Below are 24,349 nucleotides of genomic sequence, written 5' to 3'. Positions count from 1 at the left end.
CCTTTTACGTAATGCGTTATGCAGATGTCTTTTGTTGTCGTGTTTTCATGTAGTGCTTTCAATTGGAGTTACGGCAAGGAATTTTGAAAAGGTATGTTTGCATGGTCTTTGCCAATTAATAATTATTTGCATGATGTTATTTCATGGTCCATATAATTTCCCTTCACTTCTTCTTAAAATTAAGTTATAATAATATCATTTTTATGAAACCATTCGTAATAATTTATAATGAACGTAAATCAGCGGCTTGTTGTTGTCAATCATACCAATATGTGCCTATTAATACTATCCTATTAAAACCGCAGTTGAAATCATGGTTTGTTTGTATGCTTATGGTACATTATGCATTTGTTGTTACTGTTAAGTGACGGCCATAACATAAAATACTTGAACGTCGATTGTCAATCAGATTTTTATGATCTGTTTGATTGATGGAAACGTTATTATCACTTAACTCCGTTCGATAACTGTAAAGATAATAGAATTTGAAATTATCACTGTTTTTCTGAAAACATTGAAGGCATATTTGTCTTTTCCTATCGTTCTTTTCTGGTAGTATTAGGCGCTTCAATTATTGTGGGATGAATATCGTTTCATAAATATTTATTATGAGATTCCGTTAGTCTTCGTTCGTGGAATAGATAACAGTTTGTGGAAATCATTTCCATCCGAATATTTTCTCAGACCGATTGATCCGTGGCGGAATGATCAAATGTTATGAACATGGCCTTGATGCTTGCAGCGCTCAACTGGCCTTTTTCGCAAAGTCACTTGCGTTGTGCGTGTTATCACGTCCTCCGAGGTTTGATCCATCTCAAGTTCGATCAATGATTCGGTAAATCATTATATCGATATATCGTTGCTTGGACGACTTCAATTAAATTTTTCATATCTGCTCAGTGAACGCCTTTGAATTGCCATAAAAGCTTACTAGAATTCAGAATGTCAGTGGTGCTTCAGGATGTATGGAAAGATATTACCTCAAATGTGTTGGATCCCGTGAGTGAGGAATGGTGGACTCTTATGAAGAGGAAGTACAACGACGAAATGAGGACATACCATAATATTGACCATTTGGAGAAGAAATTTCTTCACTTCGAAACAATTAGATCTAACTTGCATAATGCTGACGCTGTTGCACTAGCTCTATTCTTTCATTAGTAAGTACGGAGTAAGAGTATCTGTGAGTGTGCATCTTTCTTAAAGTATAATTATAATAACTTCTGGCATTTTTAGTTTCGAGTATGACCCTAAATCAGTAGATAACGAGGAAAGAAATATTCACATGTTTGAAAAATTTGCGAAAGAGGGCGGAATTCCCAAGGTAAGATGTCCTTTTGCTGAAAATATATCTTGGTTACTTGTATTCAGCTCGCAATATGTTATCAGATTATTTCTACTCATTAGGGTAGTCCAATGCATTTGGCGGTAACAAACTTGTTAAAATCGTCCGCCACTCATATTACGGAAGAGCATAAAACGGAAGAAGCGTATGGAATTGAGGATGAGCATTATTTCCTTGATTTAGACATGGTGGTCCTCGGTTCTCCACCGTCGATGTATGACGAGTATGTTCAACAAGTCAGACAGGAGTACACCTTCTTACCGGACAAATCGTACTCAAATTTACGACTCAAGGTATTTATTATTCATCACCAATGTTAAATGTGAGAAATGTGTCACGCATGGGTTAATTTTAAAATCTTAAATTACGGTTTTCCTTTCTTCAGGTTTTGCAGACATTCTTGCAGATACCAAATATTTTTGCTACCCGAGAGTTCCGCGATAAATTCGAGCAACAAGCTAGACTGAATATAAAAAGAGAAGTGGAGAGTTTAAAGTTGTGATTTTATAAACGTTTTACATGTGTACCTTATTGTGCATTCCTTTACGAGTATGATTGGTATAGCGCGATTGTATTTATACACTGTGGATGTATCACTTAGCTGTGAAAATGTAAATTTTAGAATTCATGTTGTATATGTCTACTGTTTGTGTTATTTCATATTTATTGATGTGATGGGTAAAATCAAACTCTTGCTCTCGTGATAGTATTTACATTAATTTATTATGGCTATATTTTTATACATTTGCTTGTGAATTATATTTATTAGAAATTATTCTATATTTATTTAGAATTGTTATATGATGTGTTAAATATTGCTTTAAGTAAAATGTTGTTAATGAAGAGAATAATGATTGCATGAAGTTATGGTGTATAAATATGCTTTATTTTATAACCTTGCAATAGTTAAAAATCACTTAGGTTTTTATATTCATCCTTGCTTGGATCAATAAATTATTGTTGTGAAATTTTGTTTATTTTTAAAGATTATATTTTCAATACTTGATGGTAATAGTTGTATTGAAATGTCACAATTTTCTTAGTATTTCATGCCTGAAATTCTTGAACCCTAGTATCTAATGTGAATCTCTCTACCCTCTTAATAACTTTGCCTGAATTCATTTTAGGAGAATACTGCACTTGTGGGAAAAATTATTCAGATTAAATTCTCATTAGTATTGGTTGTCCAGCTAGCGTCAGCATAATATGAAGATAAACATTTGCCCCAAATTCAAAATATTACATCAAAGATACCAATTTACTTAATTTGTATGTTTTAGGTAATTTTTTCATCGAAGGTATCACTCATTACCCTGATGTAACTCATTAATTTGCCTTTGGTATTGCCTTCATTCATTGAACGAAGTAATCTTAACTTGGAGAGCATTTTTTTCCTTTAAGATAATATTTGTTGGGTTCCATGGTTTTTCAAATCCTGTAGTAATATTATATATCGTTCGTCCAAACGTTGCTGTGGTGGATTTATTTTTTCGAATGTGTTGAGGGGAGGGGAAATTCTTTTTAAAAATTCCGCTTGTAATTGTGGAATGCGGGTCGAGGCACTTGCAGGAGTAGTTCATATCTGCGCACTCGCTTCTTCATCTCTTTGCTTGCCGGTCTTTATGGGACTGGCAAATCAATTGAGGGCGACTTATTCAAAGAGCTGCAGTAGATGCCGTGACTGTTACTGTATCGGAGTCATCAGATGATGATAATCGAAATACCGAAATTTCACGGGTAACGAAAAATTACCTGACCAGGACTCGAGCCCGGATGCCCTCGATTTCCGGTCGGATGCTTTAACCAGTTATACTCTGAAGTATCCTATTACAAGTTGAATTTTGAAAGGGTGACTTATAATTCCATGGGTGAAGAGAATGCTTCCAACTGAATCGACGGAAAACGCAAAGATAGGAGGAGGAACAAAATTATTGCCTATGTTGAAATTGCTATACAGCATATCTGTCAGTTTCGCAGATCAGTTTCAGTGAAATATTATCTTATTTGATCTTTGTGAACTAGTGCACAGCTGCTACACCACATGAAAAATCCTTAGAAAGACGTATACTCATCAAATGTTGCGATTTTTCCTGGAGTTTTTAATCTTATTAAATAAAGTGGATATATTTGGTCCAGGAATTACGTAATGTTAGAAATTGAATGTAAGAGCTGACGCAGCAGTAGGGTTCTTATTCATTTGCACAGCTTGTAGAAATCACTTGTTACTAGATTTATCAGTGGTTCTTTGTTTCTCATATTGCAAAATATTATTTACCCATGGAGAGACGCATGTAGGGAGCCTGCATGCAATGGGTATGACCTACTTTCCTATCGAGAGTTATGACGAACGTAACTCAGTCTGGTGTACATTTTATCCGTCGGGTGGAAACTTGCCCGTCCGGTTGAGAAATCTACTTTGATGGACACGCAAGGAAATATAAGTGTGTTAGAATATTAGGTCCTATATCTGGCATGATCACCTTTGCACGGAATCTGATTGTTATGGAAATCTCAGGTTTAATTTAAAATGTAATATACGAGCTGATATTCTTCATTATTTGTGAGATTAGGAAAAAGTGTTAAATGAAAAAAATGTTTTAATGTCCTGAATTAGTTATGTACATACTTTTTAAATAATTGTCTAAACGAGGGAATACGAGATCGTATTCAATTTTGTTTTCGTGTATATTCCTAGCTTCATATTTTTAAAAATAAAAAATGTACGATTGTCGTGTGAATTAAGGGGATCGGTATGGTGTGGTGGCTAACTTACTGGCTCCCCACTAAGAGGGCTTCCAGGTTCGAAACCTGGAGACGGCAGATATTTTTAGTGGTACCCTTGAGGCGCTTTGTGGAGAGCACTTTGAGGGAGTACGCCGTCTGCCGGATGGGACATTAAAATGCGGACCCCTTTCGTCAAGAGAAAGCTAATGCTGACGCTGGGTTTCTCTCCACCCTTTCTCCTTTCCCATCCATCCCTAATGGCGCAAATGACCTTAGCTGTCGGTTTAAAAACCCTCCTCTAAAAACTACTACTCGTGTGAAGTAGTCACGTAATACGTACATGTACATGTACAGTCTCGTACATGTACCGGGAAATATTAGACCTGATAGAAGCAGGTCCTTCAGACTTTGGAAAACTTTGCCATGTTTCGCAGCAAAGTATTCGTGTATATTTTTTCGCACATTATTTTAAACGCGGGGAAATGTTTAAACCCATTTCACGGGCGATCTAAAATTCAATTGTGAGATTCACTCTCAAGTTGAAATCATAAGCGTGAAATAAGCATGTGAAGTTTGTTTTTAGCAGTTCATACAGTCAGTTCGAGTTTGGCAAGCTCTCTGTCCGACGCATCAATTAATTGCAACGAGTGTGTGTAAGGGTGAAAAGGGGGGGGGGGTCCCTCTAAGCGTTCTACTCGGACTCATGGAGTTGCCTGGATATTTTTGCCCGGAGATAAATACTGTGGTCTGTTCAAATGCACGTAGTACGGATGTACTTCTAACGTTACCCGGGGCCCGTCTGCCGTGTTTGCGCTCGTGCCTTGTCCTCATCCTTGGGATGTTAACATCGTGCGCTTTTGTTAAATAGACTGAACACTATGCCGTGCATCACGTGAGGTGTAGGGAGTAGGCGGCAGAATATAGATTTACACCGGCACTGCTATTCCTGTTCTTTCACGGGTCCGCGCTTCCCTCCCGTACGAGAAGCTGTGGTGACCTCCCCCCCCTTCTGCTACCGTTCCACCCTGTTGCTACGCCACTGTGCGCAGGATGCTGGGGCGTTCCCGGAGAGAGAGAGAGAGAGCAACACCATTGACGGAATGTATGAAGCGTGGCAATGATTCGAATGAATTTCTATCCCAACCGTGAAACCTAATACGTAGTATACGTTCACATCCAATACACGGTGTACTTCAGTTCACCTCTTTTCCCAGTCGCAGTTTTAGTAGACAAGGACGGCTCCCGAAATCAATCCTAAAGTTTAATTTTTTTTAGCGTAATATTAATCGATGTGGACTCTTTTTATTTTTATTGGATTAAATTGGGTCATTAACGCGTTATTATTTTGGTCATAGTGTCCCTTTATGGAAGACAACTACTGCCTCGCTTTGAACCACACGTTATTGTTTTCGAAAGTTCCGCAGTGAAAGAAATAAAATTTTTTCGAGATCGCGTGTTACCACACGCACACATACACACAAAACCCCCATGATTCCGAAATTTACTGTGGCGATAAAGAATTCTATTCGTTGTCCGATCCCCATCCACCATTTCTCAAGTCTTGTGGGAATGGCATCTGTGAGATTTTCCGTCGACATTTTACAGCTGTCAGAATCGGCGCTCTAACTTCCGGAACACATGCGAAAATATAATAATGGCCCCTCTACACGCTTGTGGTGGGCAGGAAGTAAAAACTCGGACGGGCAGCAGTCACTCGGAATGAGTTAGTGAGGTGGCGGTGTCGTGCAGCCACTTCGGTGAGATCCTCTCGCCTGCGCACGTTTTCCTCCCCCCCCCCCGCCCCCTCCTTTCTTTCCCGACTGTAGTTCTCGGCGTAGCGAGCGCTCAGAATATATTAATGCCCCCCGCTAAGCCTGTCCTATTTACTCAATTGGTGCAACGAATTTGTTTTCACTTGCAAACTATATTGAACCGGAGATATTTTTAAACCAAATTTCGAAAAAATGTCCATCACGTCGAATTAAGAAAAATACGTCCATTCCAGCAGTAATGAAATTTTCGGCCTAAAGTCTATTGCTAAATGGCTCGTAGCACCTTCCATCATTCCCTGAAAATCCTAACTCTTCCAAATCACCCATCTATCCCTAATGTTGCCGATTATCTCCGCGGCTGTCGGTCTCCTCCCCTAATGACACTGCTTAGATACAGGCAAATGATGCCTCTAGAGTATCGGGAATGCGGTGTGTTGATTCCACCAAGGTCGCAAGGTTGATTATCCGAAGGTGCCTTAATGCCATGCGCCTCCATGCTCTTCGTCCTCTTTTATTCTCACTGCTGTAATGTCTCCACTCCGTCTATTGCTATGCCTCACTTTTGACGGACGATCTCCGCTGTGTTTGGGGCAGCTTTCCATGCATCGCGTGACGGTAATGATTTCCAACTTTGTTCTCGCGTGTCCGCGTCCTTCATTTTTATCTCGCCCCCTCGTCATACGTATTGTAAACGATTTTATTTTATCACACATGTCGTGAATTGTATTCATCATTACTTGCAACATATTTTCGACCCATGCATCGCGTTAGTTATTTTCTAGATTGAAAAAGTGTCCGTCCTTAGTTTTACTGTGCGCTGGTGGCGCACAGTAAAAGAGTGTGTGGCCCTACTTTCTCCATCCGAAGTTTTTAGGAGGTGTAAATAAACTTGGAAGTTGGACTTGAAGTTAACCAGCCCATAAAGCAGCTAAATGCATTGTGCCCAAGACATTGATCGCGTGCGACCGGTCGATTTCCGTCGGATCTCCGAAGGTTATTCGCCCCCGCTGCCCGTAAGAATATTTAGAGCAGACTCTGAATAAAATACAACTGCATTTTGTCTTAACGCTCACCACCCTCACTCCCGCATGGAAATAAATATCAGCCGTTAAGATGAACGGTGGAGCTCTATATAACTGAAAAATTGTGTAAGCAGTCCTAAACTTATAAAGTTTGAGCATCCTCGCAAATAAATCATTTTCCTTGAAGGGCACGGCAAGGTCGTGGGATTTCTTCAGCTGCATTATAAAAGTTTCATGAACAAATGAGAACTTATTTCGATTCATTCTAAACCACAGACAACATCATATATTTCTTTTTTACTCATCTGCGTACCCCAGAAAAAATTTCAGCTTTCACTTTTTGATTTGTTATAGCTAAAGCAGTGCTCGGCTGGAGTGCACCTTATTAAGAGTGAATACTTCCCTAGTTTTCGCCCATCGGCAAAAACTAACCAATGGGTGTTAAATAAAGTCATACCACACTTCCCGGTTTCTCTTAAAGTGCTAAACTGTACCCATTTACCCGCATGCCTCCCTTAGGGCGCAAACATCGTCAGCTGTCGGTCGGTTAGTATTCTTAAATGTACATTTAGCGCAGGAATTTTCCTAAGCTGCTAGCAGATTCCGATAAATATTCGGTATTATTCCGGCTAGGGTTCATGCTTTCGGAGACTTCCGGATTCTAAGTCGGGACCATTCAAACACTCTTCCCCCGCTAAGCTAGCACACGTGTGTCGGTGTGATCATTCTGTTAGTATTTACGGCCGTAAGTGTGTGGTGGATGTTCGGAGGCAAAAGGCAGCATGGCTAACACATCAATGTTTTCATTTTTCTTGTTCAGAGCGAGTGGGGGATAATATTATAGTGCGAATTGGTCATTGTCTAGAAGTTCATGTCTTATATTCCTAAAGATTGTGACACAAATTTTGGGTGTACACACCAAGCGATTGCATCCAAAAAAGAGTCCTCATGGCAAAATATATTTCATTTTTATATACTATTATATAGCTATCGAAATATATTAATTTTTAACCAAAGCAATCTAATTATCATTTATCTGTTAGCCAAATAAGAATACAAGAGTGATACCGGCCATGCTTGATTTTAGAATTATTGAATGCATACGAGATGTCGTTTATTTCACGATTTACGCTTTTTTCATTTAATTTGCTTTTCATTTTTTTCATCTTTGTTTTTCAATTTTTGCTTTTGATTTCATGCTTACTTCATTCCCGGAAGGAATGAGTGCAAGGGAATCAAATCGTACGGAACGTGAAATGTCTTGGTAATTTTCTATGTAAACGTACTTCAGAGACTTGGGTTTGGACGTACAAAGTCATCGTTGGATCTGATTGAGTCGCCTTATGATTAAATTTCCAGGACCCAAGGTCGTTAAATATATTTAATTGCAGAATTTTCAAATTTCCAGGTTGCTATTAAATTGACTTTTTAATATTGCCCATTCATAGAACTAAAGATGTATAGCAATATTCATGGAGTTTCAATTTGCTTCGTAAAACCTTCTCACTATCGGAATAAGTCTCTGACAACGATGTCCTCTCATTGAGACTTAATCGTGACTAAACAGGTGAAATGTGATCGTTATATCGGAAAGGTTTTCTCAGTAAAATATGAGATAACTCCTTTTGTGCGAGGAAATATGAGAAAACTGAGAAAAATGAAATGGAATACGGGTGCGTATATAATACTATATATGTATAAACCCTCCTACTTGTCTTCATTATCTAATCTGTCAACTTCTGTTGCAGAATATGTCCCCTACTGAAAGCAACACAAAGTTATCATTGATGTTCATTGCTAATCCACTAAAACTACCGACTCTGCTTCTATTAAAAGTGTCGTTGGATCTTGATTGAGATGAAACGGTCTTCGCCTTCTTCGGAGCCGGTTCTCCTTTTTGAATCCATTGTTTTGATTGTTCTTTTGTCTCGAGTGTGAATTAATGAACCTATGTTTCATCCATGGTTATGAAATGGCGGCGCAAAAATTCTGCTTCGTTGGTATGAAATCTTACTAAACACTCAATTGAAACATCTTCACGACGCTGGTTTTGCCCGAGTGCGAGGAGACGCGAGTTAATATGCGATGTACCGCACTTTTTGAAATGCCTACTATGCCTGCTAGCTTGCCCACTTTCAGTCGATGATCATCCAGTATCACATCACTGGTGGATTTTCTTTAAGTTTCTGCAGTCGCCACCTCATTTGGTCGACCAATGCGATGCTCGTCTTGACAGCTTGTACCTCGTTTAAACTCTGCAACCCAATATTTTACTGCTGTAAACGAAGGAGCAGACTCACTCAGAGTAGAATCCAGTTCAGCTTTTATATTGGTTGGGCGGAGGCCTTTAAAATAAAAGTATTGTATCACATAATCATGACCAATTTTCTCCATTTTCACAAATTCACTGAAAGCGTTCACCATTGATGGCTACCAAACAAATACTAATCAACGTAGCGTCTTCAAACTTGAAAAATATGCTTTATTTATTGCATAATTTCTAGTACAATGATATTTTTCAAACAACTACCGCCATCTCTAGGTACTTATGGGACCACCCTCGTAATTTATGACCCGGTGGTAAAAATGTAAGACATTCTGCTTTGAAAACACGCTTGAATCCGTTTTCTTCCGGATTAAGACTTTCCTATTCCACTGATAAAAACGCACAACGAAGAATGAGAGCAAGAACAACATTCGGTGGGAATATTTTAATTTCTCAAGAAGGAAAATTTGTTATATCAGAATTAAACAATTTTTTAATATAAAATATTGTTAGTGTACAGGTAGCTATTTAAAATAGGAAATACCTATAGCACTTGAAAAAAACTTTGAACCCCTTAATAATCATTAAAATTCAGGATTAACGGTATGTATGTTTTGATATGTAATTCAAGTGGGTCAACTGTAATTACTGTAACCAGTAAACCATTTTATTACCTCGTACTGGAATATTATCATGCAATACCCAACCGAAAAAATAGTATTTACTATAAGAAAGTTGCTTCCTCTTTATCGCGTTGCCGTATCATTACAATGGAATCATGTTCTTTCTGGACATTATAAGTAGAAATTCGTTGATCCCCTGCTCTAGTGGTATCCAAAATTCTCCTTGTTGCCAGAGATGAACGTTGCCCTAAGCGGCGTAAGCGGATTTGATGCTTGATTGATTACTTAGAGGGCGTAACTGAGCTTCCTGGTTGCATTGCATCTTTCATCTCGCTTTATTGATTTTTTTCTGCCACCGCTTGCGTACGTAGAGAGGGAGAGAGAGAGAGAACAGATGCTATTTTTCTGTCCTCGTATCTCCCAACTCATGCATTTGCCACATGGTATCTAACACCAGATACCTTTCTTGTGCAGATTAAAACTCAAGATGCCTTCCTCCTTCAAACATATGCACCCAAGCATCAATGAGTGTGATGCGTTTGTCATTGAGCGTCAATGTATGGCGGATAAACGACTTTACGCTCGGATCCGGAAATCTTTCATTTAATTTAGACCCAATGAATTGCGTGCTGAGTAAAATCTGCGGTCGAGGTCGAGGCCCCGAGTAACTGGCACACTATCAACCTCAGGGACATTTCGGAAAGGACTTATCAAAGTCAAATCATTGAAGATTTTAGGACAGCTGTCTTCCTCGTCTTTTACTCACGACACTATATTTCTCAAAAAAAGGCTCTGGAATTCATTTTATGGGGATTTTAGTGGTTTGTGACTGATCCCAGCCGTAACTTCTGCCAATCAAGCTAACCGGTTGGTAGTTGTGAATAGGGGGTGCAACTGAATGGTAAAGTTCGTCTCTCGGCAGACCAAAACATTGGCTCCTATCTGAAAATTTTACTAAATCGCCCGTTATCAAGCGTACATTTTTTGAAGCTTCATTATTTGGTAATTCAATGATAATGGTAATGTACACCTAGTTGCCTTACTTTGAGTTGGTTCATTTTTTGTAGTACTTACTATGAAGCAATATCAAGTGAATTTAACCTTAAACAAAATTAATTGAGTAAAAGGAACGCTGATAATCGTCCTTCCGTTGCGGAATACACTGAAATGTCTTTAGCCCGGAAGAATTAATTAGTAGTAGTTTTAGGGGAAACGACCGACAGCTAAGGTCATTTAAGGTAAGGACATGCGCCATCAGGGGTGGATGGGAGAGGAAAAGTGGAGAGAAACCCGGCGTCGGCATCAGCCTACTCTTGTCAAAAGGTGCCAAGGGGTCCGCAGTTTAACGTCCCATCCGACGGACGTCGTACTCACTCAACGTACTCTCCACAACGCACCTCAAGTAGGGATCGGGATACCACTGAAAATATTCGTATTCTCCAGGACTTGAACCTGGGCCCTCTCGGTGGGAAGCCTGCACATTAGCCACCGCACCATCTCGATCCTCAAATCAATTAGTATTTTATACCTTGTTAGAATACCTATTTTTGTATCATTTTCTTTTAATCGTTCATATAGGCATTATTTCAGCCATGTGCTTTGTTCATAACGTTAAACTTGCTTGGCCAATCCGTGCTGTATTGTAATATTGTAGTAGGAGTTCCTCATGCTCTGTCAGTGTAATGTGGGTTACTGCAACATCGTATAAGCGATGGGATCGTATGAGCCATCGTACTGTCGGGAAAATATGATGCGGGTGTTTCTGCGGGTACTTTAATTATTAGAGGATTTGATAATTCAAATAATGAGGTAGACTTTTCGAAGCAAATTTATGTGTAGCGATTGCAAAGTTCTAGTATTTCAAAATACCCTGGGTAAAACTAACCGAAAAATTATTTACAAGGGGGTTAATGAGTCATATATATATCGAAAGAGAGAAGGGATAATACTGATGCAATCCGTCTGTTGTTCAATTTAATTTCGCCTTTGGCCGGTATGGATTTTGAGAAATAATGACTTCGATGTGGCAATCAACCCACTTGACAGTTGAAATTTAAAATTTTGGACCACCAGCCTACCCTGCTCAGCAAATCACGGGTAATAATTATTATAGTTATGGCAGTAGAGAGTTGACTTCTCTCTTAACGTTTCAAGCAAATAAGACGTCGGCTGATAGCCATTAAAATCCAAAAATCTTCTTCAGCTTACCTCTCGAATAGCATCTCCAACTTGAAAATCATCTTAAAGGTTAAGTAAGAAGATTTAAAATTGGCAATAAAAATGCCTGGATCTGAATTGTCAAAGTTTGGATCTGAATTCTCCATGTATTTTTGAAGTACCGTTTCCATTGATCATTAGAATATTTCATACTTGTTATGCATTGTATATCTCGTGAAATAAATTACTCCCCCCTTGGAGAACCGAAAATTGGGTTCACAGCTGCCGAAGATACGGCTGAAATCCTGTTTACTTCAATTGGTGTAATATTGACACAATCTGTTTTAATTGGGTGAAGCGTTCACGCGGCGTCGGGATTTTCTTCAACGGATGAATCCTATGATAAGAAAGGTGTTCCTGATAGAAAAAATGGTGGTTTAATGAATTAAAAATAATGAAAGCCATAATATATCAACAGATAATTATCTGCGACGTGGCTAGGATAAAAAAATATCTCAATAGTCCTAATTTTGGGTAGCTTCAGGCGTGATGTGGTGGAAGTCGAACATTATGAATAACTGATCGATGCACTTTTCCACTTGATAATTTTTTTCATTTTACGACCGGATTTCGATGTATTACATCATTATCAGGTGTAACCTGATGATGATGTAATACATCGAAACCCGGTCGTAAAACAAAAAAAAATATCAAGTGGAAAAGTGCTTCGATCAGCTATTCATTAAGTCCTAATTTTAACTAAATCGCATGCCAATGGCGTTTACCTCAAGTTGTACGTAATTAAATATTTCGTTGTTGATTAAATAGGGGAGTAAAATATGCTGTATGCTCATTTAAGAAGTTAAAATGGAAGAAGGTGACACTTTATGGCTGAGGAAGGGTAGCCAGCAAAGACCGAGTGCCGTTTCCCTTCAAGGAAGAAAGGAGAGCAAGGTGCGTTTAGATTTCACTTTATTAAATGCTTTTAAAATTGTTCATGTTTTCGATTAATTTTCACAAGATTTTTTAATTTTTTCAAATAATGATTCACTCAAGCACTCGCATGATATTATAGTTATATATATAATATTTTAGTTAGGAAATTTAATTAATTTAGTTTTTCAGTTTTTATATTACGGAATGTTCTGTGTACACAGTTCGTATTACCCTGCCTTTTATTTGATCAATTTCAACTTACAGTCATCATTCAGAAAGCCCCCCTTCTTTGAGGCAGTTGAAATTAGAATTAATCTTGCGAATGTCCTTGTTTGTAGAAAATATAATTATTTATAATCTGCCTGATATTGGCCTCATTCTAGAGTAGAATTGAGATACTCACTAATGATTCCCTCTTTCCAGGCATTCCTCAATCAGAAGAGAAGGCTAACTGTTTCGCAAACTCTTCTTAGGTCTAACTTGCTGAGTAGGCACACTTCCATATGGGGAAGTTCGTTTTCCTTTTCAAGAGAACCTCAAACACCAAAGGTAAACTCTATTGATGAAGGCAGTGTCAACTGTGCGTAATCGTTGCATCATTCTCTGTACTCGTATTGTCAGTTTGAGAGTAAATACTAGATATTAATAAAGAAAAAAGTCCAAATATAGTGCTTATGTTCGGAAGATGGTTAAACTGGAGATTTAAAGCTTTGGCAGAGGTTTTTGGATGCTATCATATCATCTAACTGGATTGTGAATTTGGATTTTTCAGTGTAGCCCGTTCCCAAGTTGAATGACATGTGTTCGACTTGGATGCTACTTCAAAACAAGCTTAAGTTTCCAAATGAATTGGATATATTTTTCATCTTTTATAACTTATAGATCATGTGATAAATGATTATTTGTCCCACGCCAGGGGTCGTGATACAAACAATTGACGTTATATGCAATCAAGCTTAGAAAGTCGAAGACTCTCACACCACCAAAAAGTTCATGAAAACCCTATAGTTAATCCGCATTTTTTATTATATTCCCTATCTACCTCTGTTTTTAAATCATAATAAAGGCACGAGTCTGCGTGAAGTGATGATTATGAAAACCAAGGGGTATCGTCGTGTCAGCCGGTACCACTCAAATGCTTGAGAATCGATTGTTCAAGTTAGACGGGGAATAACGCAGTGAGCCTTGGAGCAGTGAATTTATCTGAAAACTAACTTCTGCTGAAGGCAAGAACTTAAATTTACTCTTTACCAAAACCAACGTTAATGAACTTTCAGTACACGTCTCTTAAAGTTGCATCGAATTTCGGTAAATTAACTATTAATGTCACAAGAAGGTCCACTAAAATCAGAAAAACCCGAGGTAAGTAGACTATGTGGAAAAGTACATATCATAAATAGTAGACGCTACTTTGGTTTTGAAAGGAATCATTTATTATATGGAAATTTCTAAAGTATTATTGGTACTCACATACGGTTCAACATAGACGTATATAAAAACGTCTCTCAAGAGCATCATACAATGAAAATATTTAGCTGGGTGCCAAATTATTTCCATTCTCAAAAGTTCATTTGACATTCAATAGACAATTTTCTGAGTTTCAAATTATATTCATAATTAACCTCTTGGCTATTAGATAACATTAAATATCACAATTTCACTTTTTTATTCTTGTACTATTTTGCATTAGTAGTCGAGATTAAATCATAGGCCCAAGTAAAAAAAATGGAATCAATAAGATGATTCAGGTTTATGATGAAAATTTAAATAAATAGACGGACTTAATGAGTCATTTTAGAAATTAATTGCAGTCCAACATGACGTGATAAACGGGTTACTGTCTGTTTTGCATTGTTCGTGTAGTATTTTAAGTGGGATATTCTATTTTCACGACGATAGCTTCTCGCAACCATATTCGCTTTCCAGATTTTTGTAGGAGATTTCCAGTAGCGCGTTTTATAGGACCAAAAGTCACTGCATGCATTACGGTTCCTGCTGAGTGATCATTGAGGAATTTTCATGGGTGTCGTTTGTTGAGATTTTCCAATGCGTTAATTATTGCCTGGTGATATGTGCTTGATCTGTGTGACCCAGAACTCTCAGATGATTAAAGTGTCCTGCCGGGAGGTAGTATTCTTGTGGGGGCTAGGCATGCGGGAGGCCAGTATAAAACTCGGAAGCAACAGGAGGGCTCGGGGGAAGGAGAGGAAAGGAAAGAAGGGGGAAACCAAGAGCTGTGGTTCGCCGTTGGCCAGTGTATAGCTTTCCTGCGGTCGACGATGTCCAAAGGTGGGGGGAAACGAAGCCGCTCTGTGGTGGGTATTTGTTTCTGGGACACCTTCGCGGTCTCTCCTCGCTCTTGTAACTAGTTTGTGGTATGCCATCTTAGGTTATTCATACAATTTAACATGCTTGCAAGGTTTGTGTACTGCATATATGTAAGGATACGGGTGACAAAACGTAGAACAGGCTGCATACATGCAAGGATACGAACATGTAGATTTAAAAGAAGTTTAGTTAGGTGTGAACTATTCTTATATTTTAGCCGTCAAGTGCGAGTGGAAAATTCAAATGCATGTTGAAATATCTCATGCGATTAATCTTCAAGTTAGGGATAATTTTTTAAATAATGGATTTTTTCCCTGTAAGGCTAAATAATGTTTTACACATTACGTGAATAGCACACACCTCAGCCTGAGACAAAGTCGCAAAGACGTTCATGGTTGAAAATGGGTGGATGTATTATAGCAACATTTTTTTACCTCTCACATTGAATTAAGTTCTGAGTCTCACCAAAACATGTATTTATGCTCTGATAACTGGATTTTCCGTGGTTCTGCAGAGTTAAATTGAAATTTTAAGAAGACTTCTGCCATTGCAGGGGAGAAGTGCTCCAAATCCTTTTTTCAGTTACCCCTCCTTCCAACTTCAGAAATCTGGCATGAATCCATCCCTGAAAATCGGGAAACTAGGGCTAAATAATCTGTTCCATAGAGGGTGAGGAAGGCAGTAAGTCAAGTGAGTCTTGACTTGGATTACCAAACTGGATGGAACCCTCCCATTTATAACCTTCAGGAAGTAGATGAGCGAATTTAAGGAGAACCAATTTAAGTATTTGAGACATTTGTGGACATACTTTCAAGTGAATTGTTTCTCATTCAAGTTTCTGACCTTATAATTTCATCTCCTCTTGTTCATTATGTCTGCTAGAATTCTCGTCTTCTCTGTGAATCAAATCTTAAACCCTCTCAAAATGGCATCCCAAGCATATTTAAACCTTGATGAGATGGTCATCTTGATTGTGGTTGTCATCATTTTTTGAAGTTGAATTCGCAATCCACGAGGAAAATGCAACAATGTGAACAATTGAATTTGCCTAAAAGTCAGAGGGTGGAAATGGTGGATGTAAGTCAAAGGCAAGAAAGGACTTTGCGTGGAAACTCATGATTGGTATATTATACAATTAATCAAGAAGGACCAATTTGTAGTTTAAGTATTAAATATCCTTACAATTGAAATAGACAATAATATCTGTAAAATATGGATGAAGGAGGTACTAATAGATCAGGGAGGCGGAGAAGGAAATTTTTAGGAACTCAAAAAAATGTAGAAACTGAGAGAAAAAGCATTCTTAAATAATATTTTTACTCTGCAATTGAGCTTGGGCAAGCTTTGGGTGAATTGTTCAATATAAATTTTAAAATATATATGTTCACCTGAGGTTCATATGATCAATATTTCCAATGCAGTAAACAAGGTGAGTACTCACTTTTGGTGGATTGCTAAAAAAGATCCGGACGAAAAATTAGCTTCTAGGATTTCTTCAAAGTATGTGATATTCTTGAGCTTCCAACTAGCTAGTGTCTGATGTGCTCATGGCCTTGTGCTACCCTCGTAACATCCCTGTAAACGAAGGCTGGCTTACTTTTGAATTCTGGTTGGCCTTGTGTATATGATTGTCTATGATTGACTGCTAAAATGTAGCTGATTGTTTTAGAGTGTAACATTGTCTTCAATTGTTAGCCATCTTATGCCTTCATGTAATAAACTAATATTAGAGATTTTTCAAATAGAACTAATTCTTTTGGATTCCTTCATCCATCAAATAAACTGAAAATGAAATTACTCCCTATATTCTTCTGAATTTTCAATGTTCATTGAATACATGCAAAGTAATTGTGAGTAAGAATACTATACCCATAGCTGTTCTTTTGTGCTGTAAAAAGGTAATATGCTCACCATGTGTTGTTATGTAACCTGTTTGATAAGTTTTGCACATTGATCAAAATACATTCAAAAACTAATGTTATAAGACTCACATTTACATTCATCGGGGAAATAAATATTATCCTTCACTAAGCTTTTTGTTAGTTAAATAATGATGGCTTTGTCTAAACAAATATATTTTTCTTCAAAACGTATTAGAGTTACATTGTTTCTACAATTTATTCACCTCGCAGCCTAAATTCCTTATGGTGCTTCTTTTCTAGTTTTTTTTGTCATTTTAATGTGAAGAACTGTTTAAGAACGTTGTAGTCTACTAATTTTAAAATGTTTTTTCTTCCGGAAAGGTTCGATATCTCAATTCTTATAGATTGGATTCAAAATATCCATTTAATCGAGACTTAGTTACATCTGTACTTAAGGATACTCTTGAAAGAGAAATATCATTGTTGAAGAAATATGACCCAGATGTATGCAAAAAACTTTGTCGGCTAATGGCTGAAGAAATTCGGACCCAAGTGAGATCTATGGAATTTGACAGGTATGAGTTCTCATAATTTGTTGGACTTTAAATGTTATCTGCCTCTCATCAAGGCATAAATAAATCTTTTACTTCTGTGGATATCAATATACAATAGGGTGTCCCAAAAAGGCAGAAATTCCAAAGTGTAAAAATCGTTTGCCTTGACTGGGATCCCTTGATGTCTTAGCAAGAGGGAAAGACTTAGATATGAATTCCAACTGATAATATTAACCCAGGCTAACTTCAATGTCTAAATGCAATGGTTAAAAACTAAAATTAACTATTAATTATCACTCATTAAGAAAATCTGAGCCCAAAATTATCAGTAAATACGGTTTCTAATTATTATTCAGTTGTCTACCACTTAAGGTAGGTTTTGGATGAACATATACTCCATGCTCCAACATTTTCTATCCTCACTTAATAAAACAAAAGCTGACACTCCACACTACAGCAAAAATTTCATGAATTTCATTTGCACTATCCAGTATTTTTTCATAAATCTTTGTTAATTCTGTCCAGCATCCTTATCCTTTTTCTACCTTCACCTTGCTTACCTAACATCCTCCCCTCTATCAGTCTTCAGAATTCCATTGCCATTCCAAATACTCTGTATCCATCAAACTTTGATGTGGAGTGTGGTTTTGTATTGGATGGAAACATGGTCATTGAAGCAGGATGATAGGCATAGATTGGATGCTTTTGAAAATGTGGCTTTGGAGAAGGATGGAAAAGGTAAAATGGGCAGATAGAAAATGAAATGAAGTACTAGGAATGGTGGGGGACAGTTGCATTTTTAGGTGATGTATCATGTATGATAGTGTACTCAGGATATTTTATCCTTAAATTTTTCTTTTTGTAATCTGGATACAGCCTCTTAAGATGTTGCTCTCCACTCAATGAAAAACTGTTGTTGTTCTACACCTGCTCGTATTTTTCCATTTAAGTCCTTATATTTTTACAATTCTTTCAGCTGTACCACTTTATAATATTATTATTTACTTCTATTAACATTTGTATGGTTCTTTTGGCATTCAACCATGAATGAATATTGTTTCACATAAAAGGGCATACTTGAATAATACCACTATGTATTTAAAACAAGGCAACAAATATCAAAATTTTGTTGAGGAAAAGCCATCTGCTTTTTTGTTATTTGAAGTATAATCTTAACTTCAAAAAGTAAAAAAGTATATATCACGCTAAAATAAAACATACCCTCCAAATGATGTGTCATACATTTCTCCGTAGGGCAGAATGCATCTCCTTTCAATGTATTGTGTTTTCCACTCCTGGTTTGCAATTAATTTAATTTTAATATTTTATAGATATTTTATCATATAATATATATTTTACAATCAAAAAGTGATAATCCTGACATTTGGATAAAAGCAAAATGGTGGCAACATTGTGGCTAAGCAACTCTATAAAATAAAGCATCTGCCATTTTATATGCTTTTAAACAATTTAAGAATAGCAAATCATTTTTAGGCAATTTTATAATGATACTACTCATAAATTAACATATAGGATAGTTTATTGACAAATACATATCCTTGAAATCATCAACTGACATAAACTGTTAGGATGAGTAGACAAATCTCTTTGAAAACTTCCATAATGTCATTGCATAGGTTAAGTTTAAACCTTTGCAGATTAAATGGCTATTGCTTTTTATGAGATATTGTTGATTTCTCTAGGAGTTTTGAGTTTAAGTACTATGGAGGGCAAATATTTAATTTTCACTAATTATCGTTAAAAGAATTAGATTGGTCTAGGATTTCACAATAACTACTTCCACCTACCCAATTTTTGGTAATTCAGTTTTATAAAATTCAAAATTTATTTATTTGAAACATAAACAAGAAACTCCTCCCCAACACTTTGGTCTCTATGAAAATTATAAGACACATGGTGATTTTCCAGCTTACCTTTCACTGATTAAAAAGATAATTGTCGGAATTCCTTGCTATTTCAGAAAAAAATTAAAAGATAAAAAAATCCAGATGATAGGAGGTAAATGCATCAATTATCTTTCCAATATTAGTTCAATGAGCAATGAAATGTTCATCAACGCAGCCAATTTTTGAGGCAGTAGGTATTGACTCCAAAAAGAATATTGTTTGTCTTCCTGACCCAAATAATTCAATGCATTGGCAGCAGCTTGTGCTTACTATTTCCAAGAAGAATTTTGTAATTTTGGGACCACAGTGTTCTGTTGACTGTCCTTGAATAAATGAACATCTTTCTTCTTTTGAGTCCCAGGCATTTAATGCCGGTAACAGTTTACCATTCCAGTGGAGTATAACTCTTCAAGGAAGGTAATCTACAAGTTAAGGTAGGATTTGGATGCACACAAACAACCAAATAATTCTCTTGTTTCTCCAAAAAAAAACCCAACCCAACATCCTACAAGCCCCTCTTCATCTCTGTATACTTCCTTCCTCCCTTCCTAACACTGCTCCTTGCTCCTCTTCCTAACACTGCCCATCTGGACGCTCCATCCCCCACTCACACCTGAGCAGTCTGAGACATGTACAGGTTTCTGACAAGTCTATTATGCCTCCAATCTATTTGTATTTTCTGCAATATATTCATTAATTTTCCCGATTCACTCTATCAAATAATTTTTGAAATCTATGAAATGGGCAAGCACATCCTAATTGTATTCTATATTCCTCTCTATTAGTGATATCATTACTGCAGTGGAATCATGTCATCCCCTCCCCTTCCTGAACCCAAAGTGATCATCCTCTAAGTACATTGTAACAATTTCAGAGTGTAAAAATCATCTGTCTTGACCGGAATTTGAAGCCGGATCCCTCAATGTCTGGCCGATTGCTTTAGCCAGTTAAGCTATGAAGGTATCCTCTTATACTCTGAAATTTTGAGGGCTTTTAAGAAATATGATGCTGTAACAAAATACTATGCATACAATGTTACAGGCATTCATAGCCATGTGTGAAGCACCACATTCCACAAGGTTAAAGCCAACTTTAAAGGCAATGGTGTTGTACCTTTGACAAATTTCAAGAAACTGCAGGAGATGCCGCAACACTAACTTTTAATGGGGTCATCCGCTAAGGGTGCATTATAATGTAACAATTTCAGAGTGTAGAAATCATTTCCCTTGACTGAGATTCGAGGGATTTGGGTTTAAATTCTGATCAAGGTGGATTATTTCTACACTCTGAAATTGTTGCATTGTAATGCACACTTAGCGGATGACTCCATTTAAAGTTACTATTGCGGCATCTCCCGCAATTCATTGGAATCCGCTAAGTAATAATTCTTTACCCTGCTCTCCATCCTTTTGTTGGTGATCCTGAGAACTACTTTAGCTGCGGGCGAAATTAAGCTTATTGTTCTGTTGTCTTCACATGAAATAGCCTTTTCCTTTTCTGGAATAGGAAGTAACACTGATCTCATAAAGTCTTCTGGCTAGATTTCTCTCTCATAAATGCTACGAATGAGTCCATAAAGACTCTTTCTCCCACATTTTCCTAAAGCTTTTGGTAGTTCTGCAGGAATGTTGTCTACCCCCTTATTTGATTTCATTTCCATCAATTCCCTTTCTATATCTAACTCTATAGTTATTATTTAACTCTTTGTACAAGGGTCATCCGGAAAGTAGTACCCGTTCGTGCCGCATGAAGTGCTGACGACGCGAGTAGCCGCTGGACGAGGTCAGATAGCTTCAGTGGCTTGTCTGCCTTCTCTGAGCCAAGTTGCGTGACACTAGCATTGCCTGTGTTGTTTCTGTGATTGTTTACAATGTTTAAAAAAATTGAGAACGCCGCCAGTTGTGAAGTGAGGGCAGTGATTAAATTCCTCAATGCAAGAAACGTTCGCCCATGTGATATTCATCGCCAATTAAAGGAGGTGTATGGAGACAATGTAATGGACGAGTCGTCTGTTCGGCGGTGGTGTCGCAACTTCAACATGGGGAGGGGGAACACACACGACGATGAGCGTTCGGGGAGACCGGCTGTCATTACAGACCAACTGGTGAGCTCAGTTGACGAATTCGTGAGGAACGATCGGCGCGTCACAATTGATGACATCTGTGAGCATTTTCCCAATGTTTCTCGAACAATTGTTCATGAAATTGTTAAACACCATCTGCATTATGCAAAAATTTGTGCAAGATGGGTCCCTCGCGTATCTCAATGAGCTGGCGGCGAAGGACTATGCAGCAGGAATACAGAAACTTGTCACACGTTATGACAAATGCCTTAATTTGCTTGGAGATTATGTTGAGAAGTAGTTTAAAGTATCCTCTTTCAAATAAAATTTTTTATGTTTGTTAATATTTACTTTTGTGTCTTTATTTCACGAACGGGTACTACTTTCCGGATGACCCTCGTACTTCCTTCCACCTAATTCTGTATTTACATTCTTCCATTTCCTCCTCTTATCTATCTTTCTAATCATCTCACCCGTGATCCATGATTTTGTTATCCTTTTCCTATTAACAGTTCCTATAGTTTCTTCTGCAGTTTTTGATATATTACCGTTTTTACTTGATAGTATTCTGCTCCTTTCCCTCATTCATGACTTTTAGTGCTGCCTAATCCTTCCTTGTCAGTCCACTTAATGCTTCTACATTCCATTTCCTAACACTCCTCCCCTGCCTTATTTTATTGCATCGGACGCTACACTTCTTAACTACTAAATTGTGATCTGAGTCTGCATCCACTCCTGGGAAACTGTGAATTGATCACACTTCCTGAATCTGTGCCTAACCATAATATAATCTAACTGGTACCTTTCTGATTCACCTGGCATTTTCCAAGTATACCTCTGCCGTTTGTGGTTTCTAAACCCAGTTTTGGTGATGATTAACCCTGTCTCCTGCAGAACTCAACTGCTTTCTCTCCATGGTCGTTCCTCATACGTAAACCATAATCCCCCACCTCATCACCATCTCTCTCTTTGCCTGCCATTGCATTCCAATCCCTCATCACTATCAAATGTTTCCCTTCTGGAGCACACCCTATTATTTCTCCTAACTGATGACATGCCCCATCAACTTCTTCCTCCCTATGATTACATGGCAGCAGGTACACCTGGACATTGACCAAGTTCGTTGGTTCTGCTTTTACTTCTATTAGTAATATTCTATTTATTGCTTGCTCTATGTTGACTACGCTTCTCCTCTCCTTTTTATTCAATCTTCTTGCTTAACATTTTTCTGGAACTATCACTCCAGTCATCCTCACTATCCTTCAATTTCATCTCGCATAGACCTAAAATATCTTTATTTCCTCTTTTCATCTCTCACTTTATATTCTGTAATTTTCCTGTTCTCAATTTATCCTAACATTCCAAGTTTGTCTACTAACTAATTTGGTATTTTTCTGCATCTTCTGTTCCGCTTCAGTCTGGTTTGCTTTGCAATGGTTTTGTTGCATTGCAAGTGTTTTGCAATGGACACGGAAGCCTTGCCTCTCCCGCTGCCAGGCATGCTGGCTGATGCATGGCTGATTGGGCCAAGCCCTGTTATTACCAGGACTCATTTTCACTTTCTTTTTCATCATTACAATCTTTGGATTATTGGTGGTTTCCTGTTTCCTTCCTCTATGGTGTTAATAACGTGATGCCATCATTTAATGTCCACCCCACTGGGGTCAAATACCTATGCAGCCACCTCACTGAGGAACAGATACAGTGTGGACTATATTTCGTCTGGCTCCGAACTTTGACCTATTTGATATGGCTGATCCTACCAGTAGTAATTATCATTGCTCCCACCAGTGCAGCTCTAGGGATCAGCCCTTCCATTATGTCAAGGATGTAGTCCATGGGGTATATTGAAGGAATATCATTATTAAATGCAATTTAATGGCTAAGTTTCATTCTTTACACTTCTTTTCCTGGATTTGATAAATAGATGATTTTTTTTTGGAAATTCATGACTATTTTTTCCAATTACATTTGCTGTTACCATATAAATATATAAACAGCATCTTGTTCATGTAAGATGGTTCCAGGCTCAACTATGTGGAAATAATCGTCATGCAACAAGGCAACTGCGATAGAATTTGGCGTAAATATGCATTGTTGTGTCATAGCATGGAGCACCTCATAAACTCAAATGGCATCTTTTTGAAGCACCCTCTAGACTGGGAAAGGAAATAGTTTGTTCTTCCACGTACGGTTTATTATGCGCATCCTAGGTTTTGACTAACAAAGTCATCATCAGGTGTGACTTTGACTTTGTAAGTCGAAACCTAGGTCTAGCAATTGTATTCAAATCTATGTTTATAGTTAAGCTAAATTAAGAGAGATTAAAATTTCCCTTAAATTGGAAAAAAATTGCTATCAATATGAATTTAAAATATTCAATCTCAAAATGAAAATGCTAATTCATTTATAAAAATATACAATACATTAATATAATTCCATTTTCAGATATAAAATTGTGACAAGAGTTTATATTGTGGAAAAACTACAGCAAGGAATCCATATCAATTCATGTTTCTTATGGGATGCTGAAAGAGACACATTTGCTACCTATCAATTTGAAAATATGTATGTTAGAGCTGTTGCATCAGTGTATGGACTCTACTGTGAATAGGTGAAAGAGAGATTCAATCTTTGAAAGATGTAAATGTTATCATAAGGCATGCAATTAGGAAAAATAATTTGTATAATTGAAGAATTGAAGAAAGAAATTGTACGAGTGCTTGTTCTACGACCAAATGTGTGATTAATTTAATTAATTCGATTGGTGCAATAAAATCAAAATTTTTGA

At 37.4% G+C, this 24,349-nt stretch overlaps 2 protein-coding genes across 2 annotated transcripts; both read left to right on the top strand.

Moving 5' to 3' along the window:
- Nucleotides 1-56: 56 nt before the first annotated feature.
- Nucleotides 57-24,349, top strand: LOC139686292 (dynein light chain Tctex-type 5-like). The gene is made up of 5 exons (XM_071583435.1): nucleotides 57-91; nucleotides 12,738-12,863; nucleotides 13,269-13,394; nucleotides 17,417-17,610; nucleotides 24,007-24,349. Exons 2-5 carry the CDS (start codon nucleotides 12,777-12,779, stop codon nucleotides 24,170-24,172), a joined length of 573 nt encoding a protein of 190 aa, XP_071439536.1. The 5' UTR covers nucleotides 57-91; nucleotides 12,738-12,776; the 3' UTR covers nucleotides 24,173-24,349.
- Nucleotides 785-2,291, top strand: LOC139686420 (uncharacterized). The gene is made up of 4 exons (XM_071583610.1): nucleotides 785-1,160; nucleotides 1,237-1,324; nucleotides 1,408-1,638; nucleotides 1,731-2,291. Exons 1-4 carry the CDS (start codon nucleotides 943-945, stop codon nucleotides 1,845-1,847), a joined length of 654 nt encoding a protein of 217 aa, XP_071439711.1. The 5' UTR covers nucleotides 785-942; the 3' UTR covers nucleotides 1,848-2,291.

The sequence above is a fragment of the Hetaerina americana genome, unplaced genomic scaffold, assembly GCF_022747635.1.
Source record: "Hetaerina americana unplaced genomic scaffold, ioHetAmer1.1.p SCAF_14, whole genome shotgun sequence".
Taxonomy (NCBI): domain Eukaryota; kingdom Metazoa; phylum Arthropoda; class Insecta; order Odonata; family Calopterygidae; genus Hetaerina; species Hetaerina americana.
The sequence above is the reverse complement of the archived record's forward strand: the minus strand, read 5'-3'. Positions and strand labels throughout refer to the sequence as shown.

Coding starts and splice junctions, on each gene's coding strand:
- LOC139686420 (XM_071583610.1), top strand. CDS start 943: ATGTCAGTGGTGCTTCAGGATGTATGGAAAGATATTACCTCAAATGTG. Junction 1,325..1,407: donor AAGAGGGCGGAATTCCCAAG/GTAAGATGTCCT, acceptor TCTACTCATTAG/GGTAGTCCAATGCATTTGGC. Junction 1,639..1,730: donor ACTCAAATTTACGACTCAAG/GTATTTATTATT, acceptor TCCTTTCTTCAG/GTTTTGCAGACATTCTTGCA.
- LOC139686292 (XM_071583435.1), top strand. CDS start 12,777: ATGGAAGAAGGTGACACTTTATGGCTGAGGAAGGGTAGCCAGCAAAGA. Junction 12,864..13,268: donor AAGGAAGAAAGGAGAGCAAG/GTGCGTTTAGAT, acceptor CCCTCTTTCCAG/GCATTCCTCAATCAGAAGAG. Junction 13,395..17,416: donor GAGAACCTCAAACACCAAAG/GTAAACTCTATT, acceptor TCTTCCGGAAAG/GTTCGATATCTCAATTCTTA.